Genomic DNA, 26,887 nt, shown 5'->3' with positions numbered 1-26,887 from the left:
TCTCTAGAGAACAATGACCCCACTTCTCCAGACCCTATTTTATCAGGTCCCTACTCTCACTATAGATAACTCTGTTGTCTACAAACATCATAGTCCAGGAGATTCATGCCTGACCTACATATGTCAGGTAGACACAAACATCTGCAAACAAGCAGAGGCTCTGGGGCAAATCCCTAATGTAATACCTAATGTCAAGTATAAATTAAAACTTTCTTTGAGCATGATTCAATTTAGACTTTTATTTTGAAGACACCGCAGCTCTGCTTCCGCTATGTTCCACCGTTGCTTAGCAACGACGAACGCTCTCATGGTTTCGGCTGCTAGCTTGTGCTGATTAGCTGGGGTGGGGGTACAGCATTCTGTGGGAGGAACTCTTTACGATGGATGATGAAGATTTGGACGAGTTGCTGGATGAAGTCGAGAAAAGGTTTTGTCGCAACGTTTCAATCGAGTCCTCAGCGGCTCGCACCAACTCAAATGTGGCTGGAAAAGACGAGAAAGACAAAGACGGACAGAAAAAGCACGGGTAAACAAAGCTAACTTGGCTAGCACATGTCAGGTATAAGTTAGCTGAGCATTACTTCAGCTTCCATGCATTGCTACAATTTAATAAACTTAATGATCAGTTCAGTTTATATTCAATGGCTTCAGCGTTTTCAAATTATACTAGAAACTGCCGAAATATGCAGAATATGGGTTATTGTAGATACAGAGGTTTGCTCTTAAAAACAGTCATTAATATCTGTCACCAGCACCTGCTACAACCCCAAGACACTAATCCATGTATTTGTTTCTGATTTAGTGCCACAAAGCCTAAACGGTCAGTGAACAGTGTCACTGAGGATATTGACGCCCTGCTGGAGGAATTACAGGAGGAAGACTGCAGTCATTTCCCTCAGCCAAAGGTAAGATTGACTTGAACCCGCTCTGAATTCTGGAAAGAGAACTGTGAATTACAAGAAGGCACGGCATATAGGAAAGCTTACCAAGTACACCTTAAAACATTTTTTAAGTCTTGCATATGATTGAGGGGCACACTGCTGTCATATACTTTAAGTTTTTAACTGATGCTGAGCTGGCACTGCTTGTATCTGAAATTGTTAGGAAGGCTTAATCTTGCGTTGTGGTCCCATAGTCTTATTTTGCACTGCTTTATCATGTCTGAAGTGATGAAGTGGATGAATGAAGTGCACAGTTGTTCTTTCTTCTTTGTCAGGCTCAGGATCCTCATAAAATCTTACCAAGAGCTGGTGTTGGCCCTCAGGCTGGCATGCCCCAGAGATTTTATCAAGCCTTAGCAATAAGTATATATATTCAACTAGTTTCAATTCACATGTTTGTTTTCATGTAGGACCACAGAGTAAGTTCAAAATGTCAAGATTTATTTATCTCAATATCTGCATTCAGGTTAAGCACTTACACAAAGGTAGTTATTACCCTCATAAGTCAACCCGGCATTTGTCAGCAGTGCCTGATAGGAATATGTGTGGTTTAGCCTTGAAAGGCCCTATATACATTCACCAGCCATTTCATTAGGTATACACCAGTCAAGTGGTTGTTAATGCAAATCCAATCTAAATAGCCAATCACATGGCATACAGTCAATGCATTTAAGCATGCTGATGGTCTAGACAAGCTCCTTAAGTTCAAGCAGAGAATCAGAAGAAAGATGATTTTAGTGATTTTTGAATGTGGCATAGTCATTGGTGACATGGTCTGGGTCTAGCTGGTCTACGTATATCATAAAACGCTGATCTGCTAGGATTTTCTTACACAACCATCTTTGCAGAGAATTTTCTGGAAAAGAGAAAATATCCATAGAGCAGCAGTTTTCGGGGTCAAAATGCCTTGACCCAGAGAGGTAAGAGGATTAAGGCTGTGGGCTGAATGGAAGGCAACAGTTACTCAAAAAACCACTTGCGAGAGACCAGGAATGCAGATGAACATCTCTAAATGCACAAAACATCAAAGTTTGAAGCAGATTAGCTACAGCTGCAGAAGAGCACACCAGGTGCCACTCTTCTGTGGTCACTGCTTTTTAGAAAACTGATTGGTCAGCAAAAAGTGATTTTTATACGTGTTGATTTGCAGCACAAGTTACCATCGCAGTGTATTCTTATAAGAAGCGAACTGCTTTTTAGGGTAAAACTTTAAGTTACTTTGATAAATCTCTAATCTTGCTTAAAAGTACAGTCCTCTGATTGTTCATGAGCCACAGTTTGAGAACCACAGTCTTACAGTGCCCAATGAATGAAGCAGGTAGTAGCCTTAACTTGGATAATTGAGCTGATAGACAGGTATACTGAGGGGAAAAAAACAGAAAATTATTGTTTGAAACTATTCTCAAAGGAGTTGCATTAGCTAATCGTGATAATTTTGCATAAAGTGAGGGAAAATATATAATAAAAGTAGAGGATACACAGTTTCCAGTAACAAAATTCCAAATATTTAATGTGTGTCAGCTATTAACTAAATGGATGCTGTGACAAGTTGACTTATTAGGCAAGACCAAGCCAAAACATGTGCTATATAAAACAATTACACTAATTAAATAAATTGCTGCCACAAAGAACCCCATAACACACACACACACACACACACACACACACACCTACCTACACACAGGAAATATCTGTTCCTAATACACTGTAGTTCCCTGCGAATGCAATTTGTTACATTTTTTTCTCTGTTTTGCTTTTGTGCCTTAGAAATTGTTCAGTTCAGCATCAATTTAACAGAAAAGCTATGATCAACCAATTTGACCAATAAAAAGAAAGTTAGTGACCAGCAGGTAAACACATCGGAGCATTTCAAGCTGGAGAACCAGATACTGAAAGGATTTTTTTTTCAAGTGGGGCAAAATCTATTAATTTAGGTACGGCTCAAATTCTTGTGTCCAAATTATTTTTCTGATCCTCCAAATAACACATGACTCAGCCGCTCTGGTCCTCTGACAGAGGGAAACTCGGTCACTCTGACCCACAACACTAAAACTGGCCATGACCAGCTACGTTTGGTAGAAAGAGGATGCAGCTCAGGCACCAGGAGTGGGTTCTAAGAAGAGGCAGGTGGAAGAATACGATTATGTGAAACACTTAAAGTGAAGTGCCGATATCTAGGTTCAGCTTCTGCCTTCACAGTCAGACATTATTGTGATGCACCTGTCTCATCTCCAAGTCTTTACCTGCATTATGAATAACCAGTTAGAGCCATAAACATACACCTGGGTTTTCAAATGTGACTAAGTCCTCTTTGTGACAGCTCTACTTGATTATAACTACACATACACAAGAGGGATGGGGAGGAGCAGGTGGCGATAAATGTAGGTTTTATTTGGTTTAATTCTATTCACAGTTTAAGAAAGAAATAACTCTTTTTTTTAACCTTTCATTTTAGGCTGAGCAGTTTCCTAAAGGGCCACATGTGGAAAAGAGGCTTCCATCTCAGTCAGGAGGAAGAAAGTAAGTCTTTTAGTTTATTCAAAATTTAAAAAAACAAACAAACAACAAAAACATGCAGGCATGCAATAATCACAGGATGCAAGGAAGTTAAACTGCATTTGTCTCTGAGTTAGTATTTCTACATGTGCCATAAGTTTGGATATTTACTAAATCAGTGTATGAAGGATAGTTAACCAAGATAAAAGTCAGTAACATATTATGTGGAAGCGTATCAGTGGCCAGATAAAAGTCTTTATATTAAATATAAAAGTAACAACCAGGTTGTGTGTTTGTTCAGGCTGTGTATCCTGTTTATGCAGGATTTTGATTTTCTTGCTCTTTCTGTTTGTCTGGACACAATCTGCACCGCGTGTTCTGCATCCAGGTGCTGTCCTGTTTTTATTGGCGGGAGCTCTGTCGCAAATGGTGTCGGAACAGCCGCATCCAAGAGGTGTGAAAAAATAATTTCATACTGAGAGCGTCTGTCAGGTCTCGTCTGGTCTCGTCTGGTCCTGGTTTAAAAAGATGTAGAACTCTAGGATCCACAACATACTTTTTATTAGTTTAAATAAATTATACCACGGTGCATTTTCAAATGATTATAGACCAATGAGTGATTACCTATAGTGTGTATTCATTGCCTATTGCAAATAATAACTGACTGTATACCAATAGATCATGTGACCAGCTGAGGTGTATATCCTGCGACTTTCGGGTGCTGATGTTTGATGACTGTGAGTGGGATTCAACCTGTGATTACCTGTTCCTCAGGTGAGTCTGCAGGCTCGATGCCATGTTTTTCTCATCTTGACAAGAAAATGCGTGATTAAAGAAGTTTTAAAGAGGAACGCGAGTAGCAGATTTAAATTGGTACCTTATGTATGGCGCTAGTGGTCACCTTTTGTGTTTTACATATGGTGTGTCTATGGGAATGTATTTAAGGTAGACACACGAACACCTCACTGGCTTCAAGCATAGGCTTAGCCTCTACAGACTGTATATGCAGTTTAATGTGCTCTGCTAGTACTTCTTAAAAACTTTGGTTTTTGGTCAGCCTATAACCTTCAAGTGATTGATCGGGATAATTTACGAGCCCAGCAGTGATTATTTTTAAATACCGTATTTCCCGGACTACAAAGCGCACCCGAATATTAGCCGCACAAGCTAAAATCAGGGGAAAATCCTGTTTTGTACATACATTAGCCGCACCTGACTAAAAGCCGCAGGTGTTTCAATGTTGACTTATCATATGTAAGAGAATATGCACAAAGGGAATTGTCAGGAAAGAGATGGCTGTTTGGAGACACATCCCTTTTATTCATATTTTGAAAAACAAGTTATGGGTACATATTTGCATAACTTTTTACGTATATGTACAAGTACCGGTAATTACAAGTACGAACATGTACTGTGCTTCATAAATGAGTAACAAATGTAGAACATAACAATAACCTACAGCACACCAGAAAAATAGATTCGGCCTACCTTTTAGGCTCAGGTGCAGTGACACGGCTTTAACAAGAAGAAAAGTCAGTCATTCACCACCATCTTTCTCTTCTTCCTGTGCACTAAAACCACCAAAGTCCTCTTCTCCAGTGTCGGAAACGAACAGGCTCAGGATGGCCTTGGCGGTGTCCTCCTCTCCATCATGCAGCAGTCCAGCCCTTCGAAATCCGTTGGTGATCATGGATGTTTTCACACTTTTCCACGCTGTCAGAATCCACTGGTGGAGTTGGGCATAACTTGCTTTTCGCAAGTTTATCGCCGCTCGTCATCCACGCCTCCCACTGAACGCGTAGCGCTACTTTGAAGTTTGTTTTTCGCGCTACTTCGTACGGCGCTACGTTGCCTGGCGGACGGACATGTGACCAACATACCACTCTTGAACCCCGATCCTTCCGCCAGGCAATGTAGTGCTGTACAACAGCGGAACAAACAAAACAAATCCTCTTACGATATCACAAAAATCATGGACAATCCATAGAAAAGCCGCACCTGACTAAAAGCCGCAGGGTTCAAAGCTTGTGCAAAAAGTAGCGGCTTATAGCCCGACAATTACGGTATTTGAACTTTATCTACAACTTTTCATTGAAACTTTCATAGTTTTTTTTTTTACAGGAATTATGATGACGTAAGATGTGCAGCTGCCAAAGTTGATGATGAAAATGTTTTGATTACTTTTTACATAATTCTAGTTTTCAGTCACGTTTAAGTCTATTAGAACATTTTAGAATATCTGTCACATATAAATGAAACACTAGAGGTGAGATAAACACGAGTAAAGCCATCAGAAAAAGTATAATAAAATGACCCCACTCTGGCATTTTAGTCTCTAGAATAGCTTGGTCTCTTGAGACTCAAAGCCACTCTCCACTCCTTTCATCAGTTTCAAATGTTTCCCAGCTGTGAACTTTTCAGATAAAACAGATTTTTTCTCTGCTTCATTTTTCCTCTTGAACACATAAAAACAAAATACAAAAACTTGCAAGGAAAAGGATATATTTGAATCAAAATAACTATATTTGTCTATAAATTTGCCATACATATTTTTAAACCTGCTACTGGTTTTATCTTGTGACCCCCCCCCCCCTTCCCCCAACACACACACACACACACACACACACACACACACACACTTATTGTCATCCTTATTGGGGATCCTAGGTTACAAACCAGTACCAGTGGGGCTGTACAGAAGTGAACTTCCACAGCATTTCATTGTTCTCACCACTTTTCGACTTATGTGGCATCAGTTTGATGATCCATAACACACACACTGAGATCCCCTGTGTGAGTTTCAACTATATTCACTCCACCTTCCCCACAAAGCCAGGGAGCAGTGATAAAGTAGTCTGTTACACATAAGTGCAGATCAGTTGTTGTGGACTTTAGCTGTTTGTTGTGCGCGTACTGAGTAGTGTGCCATGTTCTGACAGGTAACAGTGTGAAACTGAATGAGGCCACTTTATTGATGCAGCAGCGGGACCAAAAAACCCAACTCTGAACATGACATCATCATCTGGAATGAGGCTTTACTGGCCAATCAAGTATGAGCAAACACATTTGTACCCAAATAACATAAAAAAAAAAGAATGAGTCATGAAATCCTATTTTACAGTATTAAAAGCCTCTGTGCTGCCTTTTATTATTTTATAAGGGATTTCCTGGATGTTTATCTTAATACAAACCTTGTTAAGTGTGAGACTCCAAATTATCCACAACTCTTACTCACACATAATTTTTGGGGATACATTGTAAGTATGTAAGTGAATTATAAAAGTCTTTCATTGCTTGTGCTCTATTACAGAACCCTTTCAGTATCTCAGTATTTCAGTCTTACTGCATGGAATGGCTACATTGACCAAAACAGTGTTTTTCACTTGTTCCCATATTTGGGACAGTGAACTTGTTGGTGTCATTACCTTTACCACATAAAGCACCTTAAGGTGACCGTTTTTGAATTGGCGCAATATAAAAATGAATCACATGGCATAAAAATTGAATTTAAATGTTTATGTGTTTTAAGATAATTAAATTATTATTTTTTCTTAAGATTTATTGGGTTTTTGTGCTTGACCAGACGGGGGCAGTATTGTTCTGTGGAGCTGCTTTTAAATGTATATGTTTTTGTTTTTTTTCCTTCTAGACGAGCTGAACTCTGAGTAAAGTAGAACAGGGCACATTGTAAAACATGTTCAGCCGTCGTTAATCCACCCACAGTCCTAATGACCGATAAGAGCAGTTACCTTTCCCCAATGGAAACAATTCAGCATCTGCAGATCTTTGTGACTAGAATATAAACAACCACACTATCCTACTCCCACACCCTTGTTAAGCCTCTCCAGAAAACTATAAACTAATCAGACTGCTGGTACAAGCTTACAGACTGAGTATCACAGTTATATAAATGTGAGCATATTAGGTTTTCTTTCTGTAAACTTTCTCTTGACAGAATTCACATAATGTCTTAGTTATCTGTGAGTCGTGCTACTTGTCAGACAAGCAGCAGTCTGTTTTTACTCTTGTTGCTTGTGTTTACAACCCAGTTCATAGATTTCTTTCTGTTGCTCAGAAAATATATGAAAACAAAGTTCATAAGGACATAAATAATTAGTAATATGTGATATTGTGAATGCAGTTTGAACTACACAAACAGGTTCATCCTCATGCTTTTATCTACTTATGATGATGTGAGAAATGAGCTTTCCATAATTTTAATACTAAAGCAGTAGAATACCATTCAGATAACACCACACAGGTGACCTCCATTAATGTTACAACGGGTAATGGTGTCATTTTGTCCGCACGTGCAGCTGCAGGAGGGGCAAAGGTTGACTTCTGGTGACGCTGTCACTCGTTATAGCGGCGATTCTTAGACTATGGCGGGTCACACTAATGGGCCACGGATAATCAGGTGAAAAGTATGAAGTGAGACTAAGGTGTCTGACCATTATTTAAGTAAAGTAAGTATTTGAGTAAAAGTTTGAGAGCTACTGTAAAGGTAAATAGATAAATAAATAAATAAAGGAACTGAGGGTTTAACTGAACACTGAGGCTGATTAACGTCTATGTCGAATGTATGGAGAGCCTACAGTGTGGGTGATGTCGTTGCCAGCATTTGTACCTGCACATGGTGTGACTGCATTGTTCTACTGTTGGCAGGTGACTTTCTCTTTTCAAGTTGATCGATTCTCTTCCATTTCAATAGCTGGAAATACGTAGGTGTAAATTGATTGATTGATAATACTTTATTCATCCCGAGGGAAATTGGGTTAAGGCTGATGGTGCTAAGACACTGATTCATGATTGATTCTACATTTCTTTTAATATTATTGGAGATTTGATTGAAGTCAAATTTGTTAGTAGATTAGCTGATGGTGAAATTCTGGTCCAGTAACATCCTTAAAAAATTGCCTTAATTCCTCAAAAACTGAATTTATTTGCATCAGTTGGCAATGTGATCTTAAAGCATTCCATCTGATCCTTTCCGAATAAGGAAAACTCAGTCTAGACATATTCTCACTTTGACAATGGAAACAAAATAACCTCATTAATGAAGAAAAATTGCTCCCCCATGTACCAGATGTCTATGGACATTATTTTGTGGATTAAGTCTCTTTTAAAAATAAATCTGAATTGAGTTGAAAAGAGAAAGGTTGTCATTTCAGGCCTTTACATTAACACAAATTCAACCTAATTTCAGCCATTCATCCATATCCCACTGAGCAATTTTCTGTTGATTATGGGTCTGAAAGGGTGTGTAAATGGTACAGAGCTGTCGAGATTAAAATCATGTTCATTGTGGTTCAGAGGTGAAAGTTTAGTAGATGTCTAGATCACACATAAAGCTACTTTCAGGTGCTCCTTATTCACAATGGGTCACCACAGCAGTTATCTCCACACGCTTAATCTGGCAGATTTTTGCAGCAGATGCCCTTCCTGACACAGCTGCCCAAAAGATTGGTGTTTCACCTGTTAGGCAAATATGTAACTACAGTTTTAAATCCAGTCTTTGTCCAAAGCAAAGCATGTTTCCCATGGGGTTATGCCTATACTGCATGGTGAGCTTATTTGCATGGAAGTCTAGGAAATCAAAACTTGTGGTCCCCACAATAGTAAGCATGATGTGGCTGTGGTTAGATCTGCTGCCTTGTAGTCTTGAAGACTGCAGAGAAAATGTTTCTTTATTTATTTATTTTTTTTTGATAAAAAGGCTTTTGTTTAGATGCCCATCAAAGTTGTCTTCTACATCTTTTCACCTAACTGCTGCTAAGTAGAAGGGAGATATTCTCAATCTCGTGACATAAAATATAAAGCTGTAATAGAGGAGCTGTTTGGTGCTTGGGTCTATATAGTTTCCTTCTGAAAGACAACACAGATATGAATGTAGGATAGATTGATCGATAGGTAGGTGGGTAGGTAGATAGGTAGGTGGTGATTTATGAGTAATATCAGAATTAATATATAAGTACATACACAAAAGATCTAATACATCTAAATGAGTTGCTGTTAGTGTGCGGGTAAAACACCAGAAATCCTCTGATTATGAAAGGTTTCCAGAGTATATAGAAACGGTGAAGCTGGCTCTGTGAAGCTTAAGACGGTCTTAAAGTGTTTTTCACTGGAAAGTGCAGGAAACCTAAACGTATGTGTCCGGAAGGCTTTTAGTGCTTGGAAAGACATTATGAGATGTTAAGAAAGCTGTAAATGTGTCAAGTTTTCACACCAGGATATACCCAAAGATATACGTCCACACCAATGACATGTCAGCACTTAGCAATGTTTTTACTCCACAAGTGTGCAATTTACTTTTAGTGTGACTTTAGGTTCAGAGCACTTTGAAGCACTCAGGAGCACTCAGGATGATGGGTTTGCCCTTCATGTCATCACGTCAGTGTTATCCTCAATAAAGCTTCAGTCCTTCGACCTTTCAGCTACAAAAGGTGAAGTTTAAAAAAAAAAAAGAAACATGACATTGGAGGCATGTACATATGCACTTCATAGCCTCTAAATGTAAATGTAGGGAAAACATATTCACATGCAAATTTACTTTTCTTTTTTACAGACCTGGTGACAGATTAAAATAAAAGTTATGCTATAATCTATTCAAACACATTTTACTGGAGGGTTAAGCTACCGAGCTGTAATTTAATTTCACACTTGATCTGTGTTGAACGAATTAAATTCATTGTTTTTGTCCGAATAGTACATTAAGTAGTTTACCCATAATTTGTTAATAAGGAATATCGTGTTTTCTGTCCTCAGTGGTCTGAGTAGGCTTTCTTAAACAGGCGATTTTCCTTTCACACTAATTTGACATTTGCCTGGTCATGTGTAGCTTATGCATCCATTACTACCCACACGGTTGTTGTTTCTTCTTAATTAAGAGGCTTACACGAGGACATTAACAGTGATAGAAGTGCATGTCTGCTGTGCCTATAATTTTAGCAAAAGGGAGTGGCACAGTATGCAAATTTAGAATTGTTTGCATAATTTTCTACTCATAAATTATTATGGGGTGACCTGCATGGCACAGATTTTATTTCAAGCATAAAGCAGAAGTTAAAAAAACATCAACCTCAAACAGCACAAAGCTAGAGGAAAATACATGTTAAGTGCACTTGAGCGTAATGTTAATGACTGTCTGTATTCATTTGTCACGCATGAGCATGCATTTTAATTTAGCGAAGATCAGGGTACTGTTATGGATGAATCTAGGTCAGTGGGTCAGGATTATTCATATTGGACTATTACTGGTGTAAACTTTAAATATGTTTGATTTTACGTTTTCATGTCTAAATCAAATGTTTCATATTTAATTACAGTGTTTAACGCAGTGCTTAACACATATATTCGACCACCTGTCATAAAAACAAAGAAATACAAAAAATTCTGAAATCTGTCAAAAACTTGTTTAAACCTAAAAATGACATTTGCATTTATAAGCAAATAACAAACCAAATTCATGTTTTTCTACCCAAATTTGAGCCAGCACTTTGGACCTCTCAGAAATATATCAAGCCAGACATTTAATAACTAAAACTAACAAAGAACTGTAATTTAGCATCTTCATCAAAAAGTAATCATCCATGCGTCCATCTATTCAAAAAAATAATGATAATGTGCTTTACTATTTTTTTTCAGCTTTTTTTCGGAAACATGGAAAGGTTTGATTAAAGAGTTTGTGCGCACTGGTGGTTGTTAATCACTTTATATTTAAAAGATAAAAAATAAGTCATTATATAGGTATTTCCGATGAATGACTTTGATTCCTTTATCTAGCCCATTCAATATCATGATGTTATTCTATGTAAGGATATTAAAATTCACATTTTTTCTCTCCTCATGCTAAAGCCAGGACTTTAACTCAGTGTTTCCTAAGTTGCAGAGTTTCAGTACTGACTGATGTAAAATCTGCAATGCCAACTAATTATGAAAAGACCTGCATTGAAATGAAAATACCTACTTTAACCCAAACTGACACAGTATAGGTTGGTATTATTGTTTGTGTTTTTGGAAAGGTTATTATATGGATGATATTTGTCATGGGTAAGATTTAGGAAAACAAGAATCGATATGAGCATAAACACAACACTGTGTAAAGGCAGTTGACTCACAGTCGTGTAGACCAGCGGTCCCCAACCCCCGGGCCTCGGACCGGTACCGGTCCGTGAGTCGTTTGGTACCGGGCCGCGAGAGTTGCGGCTCAGGTGTGAAATGTATAGTTTTCAGGGTTTTTATCGGTTTTCAGCGTTATTTTGTTATCGTTTTTATTGTTTACTCGGTTTTCCTTGGTCTTTTCACGTGTGTTATGAATAAATTTTCTTTTTTTCGGTACCGGTACTAGTTTTATTTTGTTGTATTTATCCGCGACACCTTAAAGGCCGGTCCATGAAAATATTGTCGGGCATAAACCGGTCCGTGGCGCAAAAAAGGTTGGGGACCGCTGGTGTAGACGTCCTAATAAATGTGCAGCAAATTCCACCAAATTGACAGAGACTAAAACTAAAGTTCCCATGTACGTTTATATTTTAGTTTGTTTTCATTTTTTGTAATTTTAGTTAGAAAAAGGAGGATACATCATTGTAACAGTGTATACATGATTGAAAACAAAGAAGTAGAAGTGTACTTTAACTTCTATCTACTTTTAATTAATTACTGGAATGCTGCAGCCTTTCTGTTTATTGTCATCGATCATGTTCATTCTTTTAGGGAAACAATTTTCAATGTTTAGTGGCTGCTTCCAGCATGAGCAAAAGTCATGTCAGACTGGTTTCTTGAAACATAACAAAGAGCTCTGGTGATGCATTAAAACGTATCAACTCTGAAGAAATTATGTGATGGCATTGTGTCAAACTCAAAGCAGGGCTCGCAAAATCGCTAGCCCGACGTCCCGGGGCTAGCGATTTTTCCAGTCGGGCTACCAAAATCTGTCTCTGCCCTGCCCGTCGGGCTATCATAGGAAAATATATTTCAATGCTTTTGCATTCTTTCGGAAATGTAGCTGGGTAATTATGTCATTGGCATCGGTGAGCCACTGTCAATATGTGACATATTGAAATCGTGTTTGAATTTGCGCTTGTTTTTTGCTTTCACTTTGCAATCGCGCGAACTGTTTTATAGAGAGCGACAGCACTGATTGGTGAGTGATGATAATTTGCGCACCAATTCCTCTGACATCGTCTTATCAATCGTTAGCTTACTATGCAAACATGACAAGTGAAATCTCCCGCAGCAAGCTTAAACATGTGAGAGGTTGATCGCGCAGAGAATCGCTGAGCGTTATGTGAGTGCGCGTGTAAAAGCAGCAGGATATATATTTTAGTTCTGCTGAGCCAAATAAGACAGGTCAGCGTGAAGAAGTGACAGCCAAAGAAAAGCTTACCACAAAACGGAAAAGTTATGACAAATCAGACTATAAGGCAAAAAGAAAGTGCAGCTTTATGGTTTCATGGACAAAAGAATTTCTGTGGCTGCGATATGATGAGCTATATAACCAGGGCTGCACATAAGTGGTCCGCAGGTGCGCATTCGCTGTCAAAATAAAAAACGCGCACAAGATAAGAAGTTGCAACGCGTGTTTGCGTACATAAGATTTTCTGGAGGAGGACAGACATTTGTTTAGAACTCTTAAAGATGTCGAAGAAGCAAGCTCCTTTAAGCAATTACTTTGGTGTTCCTCCACATCCAAAGAAATGTCAGAAGGAGTCCGAACCACAAAAGAAGCACGTATTCTCGGAAAAGTGTTTGCAGGAGGTGAGCTGGCTTCAAACAAATGATGAACGCACAGAGATGTGGTGCAGAATGTGCCGTGAAAATCCCACTCTAGCGGACAAAAACAGTGCCGTTTATATGGACGCAAACGCGCGTTGCAACTTCTTATCTGGTGCGCGTCTTTTATTTTGACAGCGAATGCGCACATGCGGACCACTTATGTGCACCCGTGTAAATAACATAATGTTCTGCCGGGTGTGTTGTTGCTTTTCCCTCGATTTCTGAGTCGACAAGCGCCTTTGTTACTGGGACCAGTCATTTTAAGAAAGGCCCCCATTAGAACCCATGAGAAATGCAAGAAATGCATTATTGCTCAGTCTGCAATATCTTTCCCAGAACAAACACCAATTGCAAATAACATACTAAAAATAAACCTGAAAATCAGTTTAGAATAGCGTACTATGTTGCAAAGAGTGAACTACCACTGGCACAATTTAGCAGTCTTTGCAAACTTCAAAAAGCAAATGGCCTCGATCTTGGTTCCACTTGCCTCTTTCCCGTGACTTCAGTGGAAATTTCAAATTCAGGATCTGACACAGACTGATTCATGTCCTACACAGTTCTTACAAGTTCATAGAAATTTCTGTTCAATTAGAACCAAGTATTTGAGTTGATGATTGTAATTTTTATACAATGTTGTAATTTGTGTTTAAACAATTTTTTGATTAATGTTTTGTTTCCATTACAATATTATACTTTAATGTATAATATTGTAACGGAAACAAAACATCAATCAAAAAATTGCTCTCTTTTTTATTCGGGCTACTTAAATTTATTTTGGGCTACCAAAAACTGAAGAGTCCCTGCCCGAAGGGCTACCAGGGATTTTGAAATTTTGCGAGCCCTGCAAAGGATTGTTTCCAACATCCTGTGGAATCCATGACTGCACAAATTGAGGTTTTGTGAGCAAACTGACGTACTGAGTGTACCCATCTACCAGTTACCAAGCAACACTGACATCAGTTTAACCTCCTAGGACCTGGTGTCCACATATGTGGACATCACATTTTGGGTTATTTAGACCAAAATACTCAATTTTGCTCTACAAGGGCCTGATATCCACTTACGAGGACATTATACTGCTTCTGTTTTATCAAAATTTTAAACGAATATCCTCATATGTGGCTCTTATTTTTGTTAAAAACAAAAATAAGGAAAAAAAAGGAAAAAAAAATCTGGTAATAGACACTGTGCAAGTTAGCATATGCTACTTCCGGTGTGGAAACTCCTGTGGGGAGCTTTGTTTCCGGTGTCCTATTCGCGCCCTGTTTACGGTCCAAAACAAGTTAAGCAAATGAATGAATCAAGCGGCGATTTACATTTCTATAGATGTCTTGGGCATTTACCCAATATATCTGTAAATGATGTTCATCGACTTGTCGATATTTTTTCCCCCGCGCCTCAGAGCAAAAGAGAAAAGGGAATCAAATGTTATATTTCTCAGTATCTGTAAACAGCAGTCCCTCGTTTATCGCGGGTGTTATGTTCTAAAAATAACCAGGATAGGTGAAATCAAGTAGCCAATTTTATTTTTTGACGGTGCAAAACGTTTCGTGGACATACAGTACTGCACTTCAGAGTCACACTGCTAGTGATCGATGCAGCGATTCTGTACTGTACAGGAGAGATGTCACGGAGGAGATCGTCAGCAGCGATCAGGACGCAGGACACAATGTGAAGTAAAAAAATAAAAAATAAGCATGCAAACTTGCACTAAAAAAATCCTCGAAACAGCGAGGTGAAAGGTGAACCGCGTTATAGCGAGGGGCCACAGTAATTTTGTAGGTAAGTCACAACATACCCTTCGTACATACTAATGTATAGAAACCGTTACCAGCAATCATTCATTTTTGTGTGGCTTTTTTTCACGGTTTGTTAACATGCTGTGTAGGTGTGTACTTGACCAGCTGATATCGACATAACGGGGGAAACATCTGGTTTGCCTATTCTTCACCTGTAGTTTGAATGCTGAACATTTGCCTGTTTAAATCATAATAACTGTCACTATACAGAGATGTGCTTCTGAATGTGGACGATGTGTCTTCTGATTTTGTAATGCAGTTCTGCTTGTGTTGAGTGATGTAAACAACTGATCGATCTAAACTCTTTAAACGTCAAAATTGATCATTAGATTTTTTATGATACAACAGTGGTGAGTGTTTCCACCTTCTGCTCTTTGTAACTTAACACGATCTTTCCGTTTTCGAGTTTTGGACATGATTTTGGAGTATATCTTCGCAGTAGTGATTGACCGCAAAGTAAAGCTACCGGAAATGTACAACCCTACATCCGGTCTCAAACCAGGAAGTTAGCATTTTCTCGTGCACAGGGTCTATTCTTTGTTTTTACATTCATTGGGCCCCAATATGCCCAAATATCAAAGAGAAATTAAAAATGCATGCCGTTTAAGAGTTCGGGTCTTAGGAGGTTAAAGTGGTGTTTGTGTCCAAAGAACATTTTTTTAAAATTACAAACTTCCGAGAAAAAATAACTGTCTCTAAAGCTGCTAGATTTTCCCCTTACTTCGCCATCTAGTCTCTAACTGTGTCCATCTGCTGTTTGGTGAAGTCTGTCAGAGGCTGTGTGATGAAAACACTGCCTGAGCTGCTGGAAACACAGAAATGGAACCAGTCTGTCAGTGTGTTTCATATGATAAAGATTCCTTTATTGTCGCTATACTTTGGCATCATACAGTGAAATTGGAGCAGAGCTTACGTTTCAGCAGACTAGCATACTTACATTCTTACATGCTTTTCACTCATGCATAGTAGCGGTGTATGTTTTTTTGTTTTTTTTCCTATAATTTCTGACATTAACAAAAATGTTTCTTAATTAGATCATCTTAATCAGATGACTTTCTGTAAAATTGCAAAATTATAGCTTTGGTCATTCTACGTATCTGTCATGTAACAGATATAAAAATATACGCATCTGTTCATAGCTAAAAAGTTCCTTAAGGGCAAGAATCCTTTTTTCCCCTCTCACTTTCATCTGTGCATGTCAGATATTTTGTCCTTCCAGCAGATTGCTCTGCACACATTATTCAATTTATCTCTTACTGAGTTTGAAAAAGTTAGTACGGAGCTGCGCAGTAGGATCACAGAGGAGCTGTCTGCAGGGCTGCAGCTGGAAGGGTAAGGTCTATCCTTGTAACGATTAAAGTTCACTGTCTGTCTTTCTCTGCCGGCAGGAACAACATGCCGGAACGTCAGAAGCTCGGAACCAAGCTGAAGAAGAGGAGAGGCTTGCGGGCGTACGCCTGCCAGTGCAGCTGGATCTCCACGTTAGAGCCGACAGACCTCAGGGACCAACCTCAGCTCAGATGGGTCTGTGGCAAACACCAAGACTGATTTTTTCATTGAACTACCAAATAAACAAATTGGTATTCTCTCTGGCCAGACACGTGGCAGCACGTCTGCTATAATTTTGTTTGTATTTAACAAAATAAAAATGCAGACATAAGTGTACACATTAGTTTTTGACTGCCAGTGAAAACTGTTTTCTTTACAAATAACTCTTGCTGAGCTAACACAGCCAATCCCTCAGCATGTTTGTGCTCTCTGCTCATATTACCGTCATATTAAATCATTTTTGGGCTTTTTAAAGAAATTGTTTTAACATTGCACTCAACAACAAACAAATCCTCCCTAACAAAAAAGTAACTTCAAGGGCCAAATTGCATCATATCTATTCACATCAATATACGAGCTACAAGTAGGGGTGACATGGGCCGCAAGTGGCCCCCCAGGCCGTGAGTTTGAGACTCCTGCTCTACACAGAGGGGCCCAGACTAGATTAAAATCCAGGTCCTTCTTTTCTCCAAATGTGTAGCTGTAAAATGATTGAAATTATCAATAAAATGAAAATTTTGATTGATAATTGATCCATGAAATGTATCTTTGTATTTGAAGAGTTTGTTAACTTCTAGTTTGATAGCTGGCATCAAAATTTGCACCCAAGCGCAGAGTTTCGCCGTTTTTAAAAACAGTAATGTCAACATAATAATGTTTCTTTTTTTAAAAATGTCAGATGGCCTTAAAAGGCTTTGACTGCCAGAAGGCAGAGGAGTTCAAAATGAAACTTCTGCAGTATAAGGAGGAAAAACATCTGCAGCACAACAGAGCAAATGGCACTTGTGATGTAACGGCTGTATTTATTTTTTGACCTGCTTGGTTGTTTGCGGTCCCAGTGAATTAGAAAATCTGAGATAAACTCTGTAGCTCTGTTGCTCAGCTGCTGCGTTTTTTGGGGGGGATTTCTTATTGGAACATTTTCAGCAAACATCTTCTTCCTTTATTTCTCCCAATTTCTGAGTTGTGCTCATCTGAATGTAAACATGTTTAGCATTAACCTCTTTTCAGAGTTATCACAACTCATTTGAGTGTGTGGATAAAAAATCCAGTGGAGATTGGGATATGAAGCAAGAACAATTACAAAGAATATTAGGCATCTGAAAATGATTTAGGGACTACCAAATGAAGCGCCGTGTCAAGGTAAGTATTTACTTCCTGTCGACTCCTCTTTAGCTGCTAAATCCTCCACAGGCTGGGCTCACAAGCTTTTTTTTTTCTTGCAGAGAGCTTCTGCTTGCAATCAAAGGCAACTGTAGGAGTTCTCAACAATGAGGCTAAAACCTGATAAAAACTTGCAAAACCAGGTGATGCTGCAGATTCAGCTCATAATTCTCTGTGGTATAATTTCCAAAGTGACTTTATACATGTTGGATGTTAATATTGGATTCTGGTAGGCCACAACAGATCCTTGCATTTTAGTGTGTAATAATTATGACATTATATCTGCTGTTAATCTTTACAGTTAATTAAATTATGGCATCGCTGTTTTTTCACCAGCAGTGAATTTTGCAAACTGTAAAGACAACACTTGTCACCTCCTCCTCTCAGCTGAGAGTAGCTGCATGTAAACTGTGACTTTAGAGCTGCTCTGTTGGACAAACAGTGTAATGGCACCATTTCCAAATCACCCCATGGGTCTTTTTATGCATTATGTTGTCCATAAAAAAACTGCAAAGAAAAAGAAAAGTTTGCATGTTGATAAATGCCTGGAAACATTTCCTGATGCCCGTTTGTCTTTCTGACAGCAGCATCTGGCTCCACACCAGTGTATTTGCTGTAACAAGCAAATGCATATTACAAGCTATTCAGTAATAGCAGTGTGTAAAAAGTGGGGTTAAGTATTAAAAACTTTTTAAATGTTAAAAGAAATGCTGTGTGAATGTGTGTGCACTCAAAGCGCTTTGACTGGAAAAGTGGTAAAACTGTTAGCAAAGGTTATTTAAATCAAGAAAAGTAAGCCAGAGAAACATGTAAGAATGAAGATAATTGATGAGTTAAGATGAGTTAAGACTCATCACTGTCTTCATTCTATCTTTAAGATCTGATTGTAATTAGTTTTGTATTGCATCAAACGTATGTGTTGCTTAGATGTTTTCTTTTAACATGCTCTATTCTTTCACCTGCAACGTTGGTGGTGTTAAACCATGTGAGGGTAAGAAAGCTGATTTACCCGTTTTAACAATTGTCAATATTAAGACTTATTGGTTTTTTTAAGTTTTAAACTTGTTCCTAAGGATCTGTATTTCTTGTGGATGTTCATCAAGAAAATACAAAATTGATAGGTCAGTGATGATTTTGTGCATGTTGATCTTGAACGTAACCTGAGGGCTGCACTGCAAAGCAAGTGCAACACAAGCTCTCTTTACTTAAGCTGACTTGACAAAACCTAAAACCTTAGTGAAGATAAAGGGGTATCACAGTGGCGGTGGTTATCGCCTTTCTCCGTTAACCCAGGCATTAAAATGTGTAACGAACCTGAAACGTCTTACAGCAAATCGCAACACTGCTGTGACAAAAAAGAGAGAAACATTTATTCATTCTCAGCATCACAACAAAGCTTTAGAGCACGGCTTCATTGATTCATTTTTATAAAATGTGGAAAGACATGTTGATAAATACAGAACATATTTCCTCAGCAAACAATCTGTTCAGCACTTAACGCATAGTGTAAATTAAATGCTGAGTGAAAATATGACACCTCGAGATGGTTTTACACTGAAACTCTGATCTTAACCACTGATCTTAAAACTCAAAGTCCAACACAAATCATACCTGAACCATCATTGCAACCCTGAAAATGGACACATTGCACACCTGAATTTACTCCTAATAAGCTCCTAATCCTGCTTTATAGTGAAGACCTCAAATCAAAATGATAAAACAAATTAAAATTCTTTAAAAAAAAAAAAACATATAACAATACAATAAGTACTTCTGTATTTTGTGCATAATATTAACCACTTAGACTTTTCTTAGTCTAAAATGAAAACCATCTCCGTCTTACAGCAGAACTTTATTTAAATGTAAATGTTCTCTGTTATATACCGTTTTTTAATCAGGACTTAAGCCAAGTCTTAGTCAATTTGGAGATTGTACACATCTTTTTTCTTCTATCAACGTGACATTAATGCTGTAACGTTTTCCACAATACTGTTTCATATTATATAAATGACTAACTGAACTAAAGCAGCAAAGAGCCCTGCTATGAAACAGTGTATTAGCTATCTCAGCTCGTCTCGTTTCGAGGAGGCTGCGTTTCCTCCATGTTGTGACTTGAAAATCTGCAGTTTTCTGCACCGTCGAGCTTCAGTAATGGCTTTTGAAGTGACGACAGTCTGATGCGTCCGAGATAATTTTTATGCAGCGCTTTAAAGTCGAGTCACAGTTTAATGAGATTAAGCTGTTTAGCTGTAAACACAGATAAAGCCACATGGAGTCACATCAGTGGTGTAATTAGTGAGCAAATGGGAGCAAGGTGAGTTTTCCTGACATGCGCTGAGAGTTGCTAACACGGCCGATTAAAAATCTCATAAATCAATTACTGATGATTTAGATTTTTTTTTAGATTTTGGTTCACAAAACCTGGTGATGGTTTGAAGTAAACAGTAGATCATCGGGTTTATTTAAAAACTTGCACCCACTGCAAAAGTATAGGACATTATTCTTTATTCATAGATACCCTAATCTTATCTCAGATTAAAGCTTTAAATCTGGACCTATTTAGCAAATTCTTACTGCCAACAAATCCAGTAAAACAAAACACATCAACATTGGTTTTTCAGCATTATGCCCTTTGCTTCCCCCTAAAGAAGCCAGCTCATTAAAACACTAAAATAGCTACACTATAGATTACAGCCACAGCTTCTCTAAAAGAAAACAAATCGTGCATTTCTCGGGGACTGGTCTCATGCACATTGGGTGCCTTGCAGGATGGTGTAGGTGAAAATGAGCCGAAGCTACTTTGTGTATGTTTTAGCAGTAATAAAGGTTGAGTGGGTACATTCAGTGTTGGTTTGGTTAAATGCAAGAACAATTTACAGTGTTCTGAAAAAGTTTTCTGCTCTTCTTCCTAAGTTATATTTCTTTAGATTTTCCTATGAGTGGGTGCATGGATTTATTGAAACTATGGAAATATAGTTTATAGGCCAAGAAAAAGATTGTATAAATTTTAATGTGCTTGAAAGGTAAGCAGAGGCTTCAGTTTTCAGACCCCTCTTCTATGGAACCAGCTTCCAGTTTGAATTCAGGAGACAGACACCATTTGTTCTTTGAAGATTAGGCTTAAAACTTTCTTATTTGCTAAAGCATATAGTTAGGGCTGGATCAGGTGACCCTGAATCCTCCCTTAGTTATGCTGTAATAGGCATAGGCTGCTGGGGGTATTCCCATGATGCATTGAGTTTTTCCTTTTCAGTCACCTTTTTCACTCACTATGTGTTAATAGACCTCTCTGCATTGAATCATATCTGTTATTAATCTCTGTCTCTCTTCCACAGCATGTTTTCTATCCTCTCTTCCTTCTCTCTCCCCATCCGGGTTGCAGCAGAGCCTGGTTCTGCCGGAGGTTTCTTCCTGTTAAAAGGGAGTTTTTCCTTCCCACTGTCGCCAAAGTGCTTGCTCATAGGGGGTCATATAATTGTTGGGTTTTTCTCAGTATGTATTTTTGTAGGGTCTACCTTACGATATAAAGCGCCTTGAGGCGACTGTTGCTGTGATTTGGCGCTGTATAAATAAAATTTAATTGAATAGAATTTAATTTAATTGCAAGTCAGTAATTAATATCATCACCTTTATTCTTCAACACAGCCAATCTTATGTAAACGTTCTTGTAACAGCTGTCCAGGCTTCTTGAAGAACATTGAAAACTCTTCTTTAAATGTTGGCTGCCAACATCTGTCAAGACAATCCCACACTGCATCAATAATATTAAGGTCGGGGCTTTGTGTGTTTTTCTATCCAGTTATGCTTTTATTGCATTGACTTTGTGTTTATTATCTCTGTCATGCTGAAACATTAAGCTGTTGCTTAATAAAAAAATAAAAAAAACACCCCAAAACATTCCTCCTAAAAGATGGAGGTACGTGGGCTGGACTGAAAATGAGTGAAAAAGCAGCCATTTTCCCCCCAAAATTTGAAAGACCTTCACAAAAACTTGAGAATTATGTCTCAAGACCACTGTGAAAAGTATGAAAGCAAAATGTGAAGAAATGCAGGGTAACTCTAGACTTTTGCACAGTACCTTAGTTGAATACTAAATTTTATAACATGCCTTTAGTTTTACATAAAAAAAAATAAAATAAAATTAGAGTTCATTCTTTTTCCTCCTCATATTGTTTTCTATGAAGTCCAATATACACAGAATGAAAGCTCAAATCAGCATGTACATATATATAAGGTGTTGAATAACACCATATATTATGGTGCCATCATGCCGCACAGCAAATGTCAGGGTAGAGCGCATATCGGTGGTTATATAATACGAGTCATACATATATAATCGTGGAGACTTTTGCAGGAAGATTTTGTGTTTTTCAGTAAACAACTAGACTGCATCACGTCTGCCACGGGTGGATGAGTGGTGGATAAATGTTCTTCAGTCTTCTCCAGCGCTCCATAATCACACATATTGTGTTTAATACCGGCAAAATCATTGCTGAGTTGTTCATAATGACAGTTTTTTCTTTCTTCCTTTAAGTGGGAAATAATGATTTGATCATGACTCACACATGAGTCCTCCTGAGCAGCGATGGGTAAGACAACGCCGTGTTACCCATTGCTACACCTGCGTCCATTGTTTTCTCTTGAATGTAAGTGTTCACACCAGCAGTGTATTGATGTGCATCATCTCATCAGGAGATGTCCTATTTCCAAGCATTAACATTCATGAGCGTGCGCTGCAGCTTTCAGCCCATGTCGGGCACTTTGCTTTGCTGCCAGTGAATCATTTTTCTGAGCTGAGATGTCAGTGAAATAGCTGCTGTGATTGCAAAGTCATCAGACAAAATAAGAAGTGATCACAGCAAAAGCTTTCCACTCAAAAATACAAAACCAATATTTTCAGAATTATTTTCTGCGGACTATTTTAAAAGGCTTCACTTTGGAGTGTAAAAAGCTTCTTTGAGCGAATGAAGAGTGAAAGTTTACTGTGACGTGATGCAACACAGACGCAACCAAACCCTGTAATTTTTCTTTAGCATGACAAGCTTCTAAAAGCAAAGCAAGGACTGACGTGAAAGGTTGTAAAGCTGCTGGATACTAAAAGACTGATAATGTACAACTGATTAGTCTGATGACTGTGATTAAATATCTTTACACGAGATCTTCGTTGTGGTTTATGCAATTAGAGCATGCTATGATCTTTCCACTCCTCAGAATAGCACTCTATCTGCCTCTTCATGCATCCAATCTGCAGTATGATCTATTTCTTGTGAGTGAGACGATGGAACATCGGGTCCGTAGGCAGAAACAACTTGTTTGATAGTTGAAGGTGTCACACAGTTAATCGCAAAAATGTTTCCAGTTGGTTGGTATCTTGTTTTTCCATCCACACTTTGAAAAGATCATTGCATGCACTCTGAGCACAGATGTTGTGGTCCTACATTATTGCACATAGTTGGGCATTGAGGAGCTGTGGATAGAATTTGTGCCTGACAAGAACATAAGACATGTACTAGGCCATGAAATTGCAAGGTGTCTTAACTGACTGTGACACATTATTTGGGGCTCTGAATTTTGAAGCCTCAGCTTTACTGTTTTGGCTGCCACCAGAAATGAGTGCAAAGTTATCAGCTAAGGCCAAATCGAAACACAACACAAATCGAAATTGAAGCAATGAACCAAGGGAATTTGGTTGGTGCTAAATTTTCTCAAAGTAGGTATTTCTTTCAGAGGAGGAGATCCAGAGGGGATTCGTTCTTCAGGGAGCTGGCTGACAAATGGTTGACGCACCAAGAAGAGTCTAACAGAAGAAATATGAGAGTAAGTTCACCCAGCAAAGCATGAACAAGACACTAAAATGTGCTAAACTGAAGCTGTACGAGTTGGTGAAGAGTGGGTGACTGAGACGGATCTTAAATACACAGGTGGGTAATGAGCCGAGCGAGTGCAAAAGCCAGAGATCTAGTGGGAATCTGCAGGAAGAGCTCACGGGAGCAGTAACTCACAACCCCACACAAACACTATCTTCTGGGAGAAAGAGAAAAATAAAAGTACAGAAAAAAATGAAGTAGGCCAACCAGTCGGCAACAAAAATAGCATTTGTCAGATTATTCCTTTTAAAAAAAACTGCTGAAGAGTTCCAATGTGATATATAACACGCAGCTCTCTATGCTGGTATACCTGTCAGTCAAAAAAGCCACACGCTTACGCGTAAGCCTTAATAGTGTCCGGATGGATGGATTTAACAGAAAAACACCCACTATATAGTTGCAGTGAGGGGAGAAACTAACCATAGATACCTGGCTGTAAACATGGTTTTTAATGCTGTTAACTTGGGCTCGACTTAAGCTCAACCTTTAGCCATCATGCACTTGACTTGCAAACAAGAGCAATAAGACAGGATTGAGATACCTGCAACAGAGTCCTTCATGGTTTTACAAAGGTCTCTAGAAAGTAACAGAAAGGAGATCACTTTTATTTTGGAGTATTTCACAGTTCTTATGTGGATCCCACCGCCACCAGACTAAAGAAGCTGGAAGAGTTCTTCACAAGCAGGAAGGGAAATGGAGCAAATCCCCCCTAAACTGAGGAACCACTGCATGTAAGATGGCATCAAATACAGAATACCATCTGGGACAGAGTTGGCTGGAAACGAAAAATGCCCCTTTTCTCATTCAAAATATTTAATCAAATAAGGACTTAAATCAATATCGCAGAAGTAAATAAATAGTTTTATTTATTTGTGTAATGCATCATTCTTTTGTCAGAGGAACAATCACATCAGTAGAAAACTGAAAAACACTCGTTCTTTGCTTTCTTGCACGCTGTCACTCAGTATTGCCAAACCTCTTTGTTTGTGAACCAATGTTGGTAAAGCAGTCTTCCTCACACCAGTCTGTGAAGAAATTCTGCACACTGTTTATTGTCTTTGCTTATTGGCAGAAAGCATTAGGACCTGCTGGGATCCTTTTGACGCTCAGCCGGAGGCAGTTATCCGGCTCGTCTGATATATTGTCCAACAATTATCATATCTGAGGAAAACCCAGGCTCTCCTGCTGCGAGTGTGAAACAACAGCTTTGGGACAGAGGCCATTCACATCTCTGTGGTGTGATAGACTCAGCAGTGACAGCTAATGTGAAACAGGCTGCTCTTTGTTGAAAGCATGTGGCTGCTGGTTTTGTAATATGTTAAATGTGTTTAGCGATGTGTGACTGTTTTACTGACTCATGAAACTCAGTGTTCAGTCACCGCTGCTGAGTAAAATTTATAAGCTTAAAAATGAAAAGAATCTCAGCAGGTGACGTCAGATATACACCCAAGACTTTAAATTTGTTTCCCGCAGCTTCCCGCTGTCCAATCAATACATTTTATCAGATGCCCTTTTAATGATAACCTGGAGTCAGGATTTACACAACCCCATCTCCAGTAGCCTTGGGTGCCTTTCTTCTAAATAAACAATTGGATATGCAAAGGAGGATTCCTGAGTACTGCTCCACAAAATATCAACAGGGAGATGCAAAAAGCCTTTAAAGCCACTCAGGCTGAAAATTGCCAATTAAAAGAGGGAAGAAAGGAAGCCATGCAGCATATCAAAGAGATGTTGGCCAGAAAGTTCACAATGTGCAGCAGCCTGCGTGAATGTGAACTGAAAACAGAAAAACAGCGAGATGGTATCATTGTACAAAGAGGAGTGTGACGCTGACCACATTGCTGGAGGTGGATGGAAAGGAAAAAGTTGCTGGACAACCAGCAGGAGGGCCAGTTCAGAGGCTGATAATCCATTTAGTGATTGCCAGGAGGAGGTAAAAAGCGGCAGTGAAATACTGGACATGGACACGTGGGCTTATTGTAAATGTTCAAAAAAGACAAAGCCTTGATCCAGTGAAATCCAGGACACCACAGAAGAGCCTGAGTGGGGGTGACAGAAAGAGAAAAGGAAAGAAATGCTCGCATAGAAACTATAAGAAACATGACCAGGATAAAGAAAGTCAGGAAAAGAAATAACCTAAAGGAAAGCAGCTGAGAAAGAGAAAGAAGAAAGAATGGAAGAAGGTCAAGAAACAACTGACAAAAGTCAAAGTAAGCAGTAAAAGAAGAAAAAGAAACAGCTGAAAAAACAAGAAAAAGAGGCGAAGAAGGCAAAAAGGGCAAGGGGAGAAAGGGAAGACAAAGAGTGGCATCTGGATTTGAAAGCATGTGATGTCTACAGAAAGCTGCTGATTCAGCTCAGGCTGAACAGGGGGTTTCTCTTCCTTTTCCTTTCTCCATTCTTCCAGCTTCATCTTCTTCATCTTCACCTCTGTAACTTCAATGCACTGCCAGCTCTGTCTTTCCTCGCTTTCTGTCAGCAACATCTTGTTTGTTAAAAAACACATTTTATTGTATCTAAAGCACTGACAGACTAATATTTTAGTGGCTTACTAAATGAGGATTCAGACATGATAACCTGAAATATTTGAAATAACTCTCACTGATTATTTTGTTAGAGCAAACAGTTCCTGCAGCTCTGTATGCAAGCACGCACGTCTTCACTGTCCTGTACAGACTCTGGTTTGGACTCCCTTGTTTCTCAAGGAGTGACGGGAGAAATGGAAGGTCGAAATGTGACTCAGATTCTCTGCTGTGAGACAGTCGGAGGAACAGAACGACAGCACTGCTGCTGAGGAGGAGGAGGAGGAGGAGAAACGGCAAACAACAGCCGGAGAGATGAAGCTTTGAGCATGGTGGGATTGATGAGGTTTCAGCTGCTGTCCTGGAGAAAATTGAGGACAAATATAAGCTGCACTCATGGCTTGAACATTTGATCATTTAACTAGAAACGCCCAGCATAACATCTGTTTTTGGTTCGTTTTCCTTCTGGCAGCTTCATTTAATCACATTATCAAAATAAACTTTTGCTCTGTTGCTCTGATAAAGGGGGAAGTATTCCCTTAGTACACCACGCTTTATTTACAAAATTCAAAATCTGTTAATCGCTCTCAACTATTTTGCATTCGTTAGTCTGATAGAGACAACTGGAAGCACAGTTTAAAGGCTGGAGGAGGGTAAACATCCCAAAAGTTGTCTTGAAAATATTCTTCTGAGACTCTTGGTAATTTCCTGTGCTTCTTTGTTATGCACTGTTGGCATTTTTATGACTTCCAATTCTTTTATCTGTATGG

At 38.8% G+C, this 26,887-nt stretch overlaps 1 protein-coding gene across 1 annotated transcript; it reads left to right on the top strand.

Annotated features, from left to right (window-relative positions):
- The first annotated feature begins 296 nt into the window (after positions 1-296).
- Positions 297-22,886, top strand: cfap418 (cilia and flagella associated protein 418). The gene is made up of 6 exons (XM_084943931.1): positions 297-526; positions 803-905; positions 3,397-3,461; positions 3,826-3,891; positions 4,116-4,211; positions 16,405-22,886. Exons 1-6 carry the CDS (start codon positions 381-383, stop codon positions 16,562-16,564), a joined length of 636 nt encoding a protein of 211 aa, XP_084800057.1. The 5' UTR covers positions 297-380; the 3' UTR covers positions 16,565-22,886.
- The last annotated feature ends 4,001 nt before the right edge of the window (positions 22,887-26,887 follow it).

Source organism: Perissodus microlepis, chromosome 11, assembly GCF_051167445.1.
Source record: "Perissodus microlepis isolate ML-2025 ecotype Zambia chromosome 11, ASM5116744v1, whole genome shotgun sequence".
Classification (NCBI taxonomy): domain Eukaryota; kingdom Metazoa; phylum Chordata; class Actinopteri; order Cichliformes; family Cichlidae; genus Perissodus; species Perissodus microlepis.
This window is presented reverse-complemented; position numbering and strand designations above follow the sequence as displayed.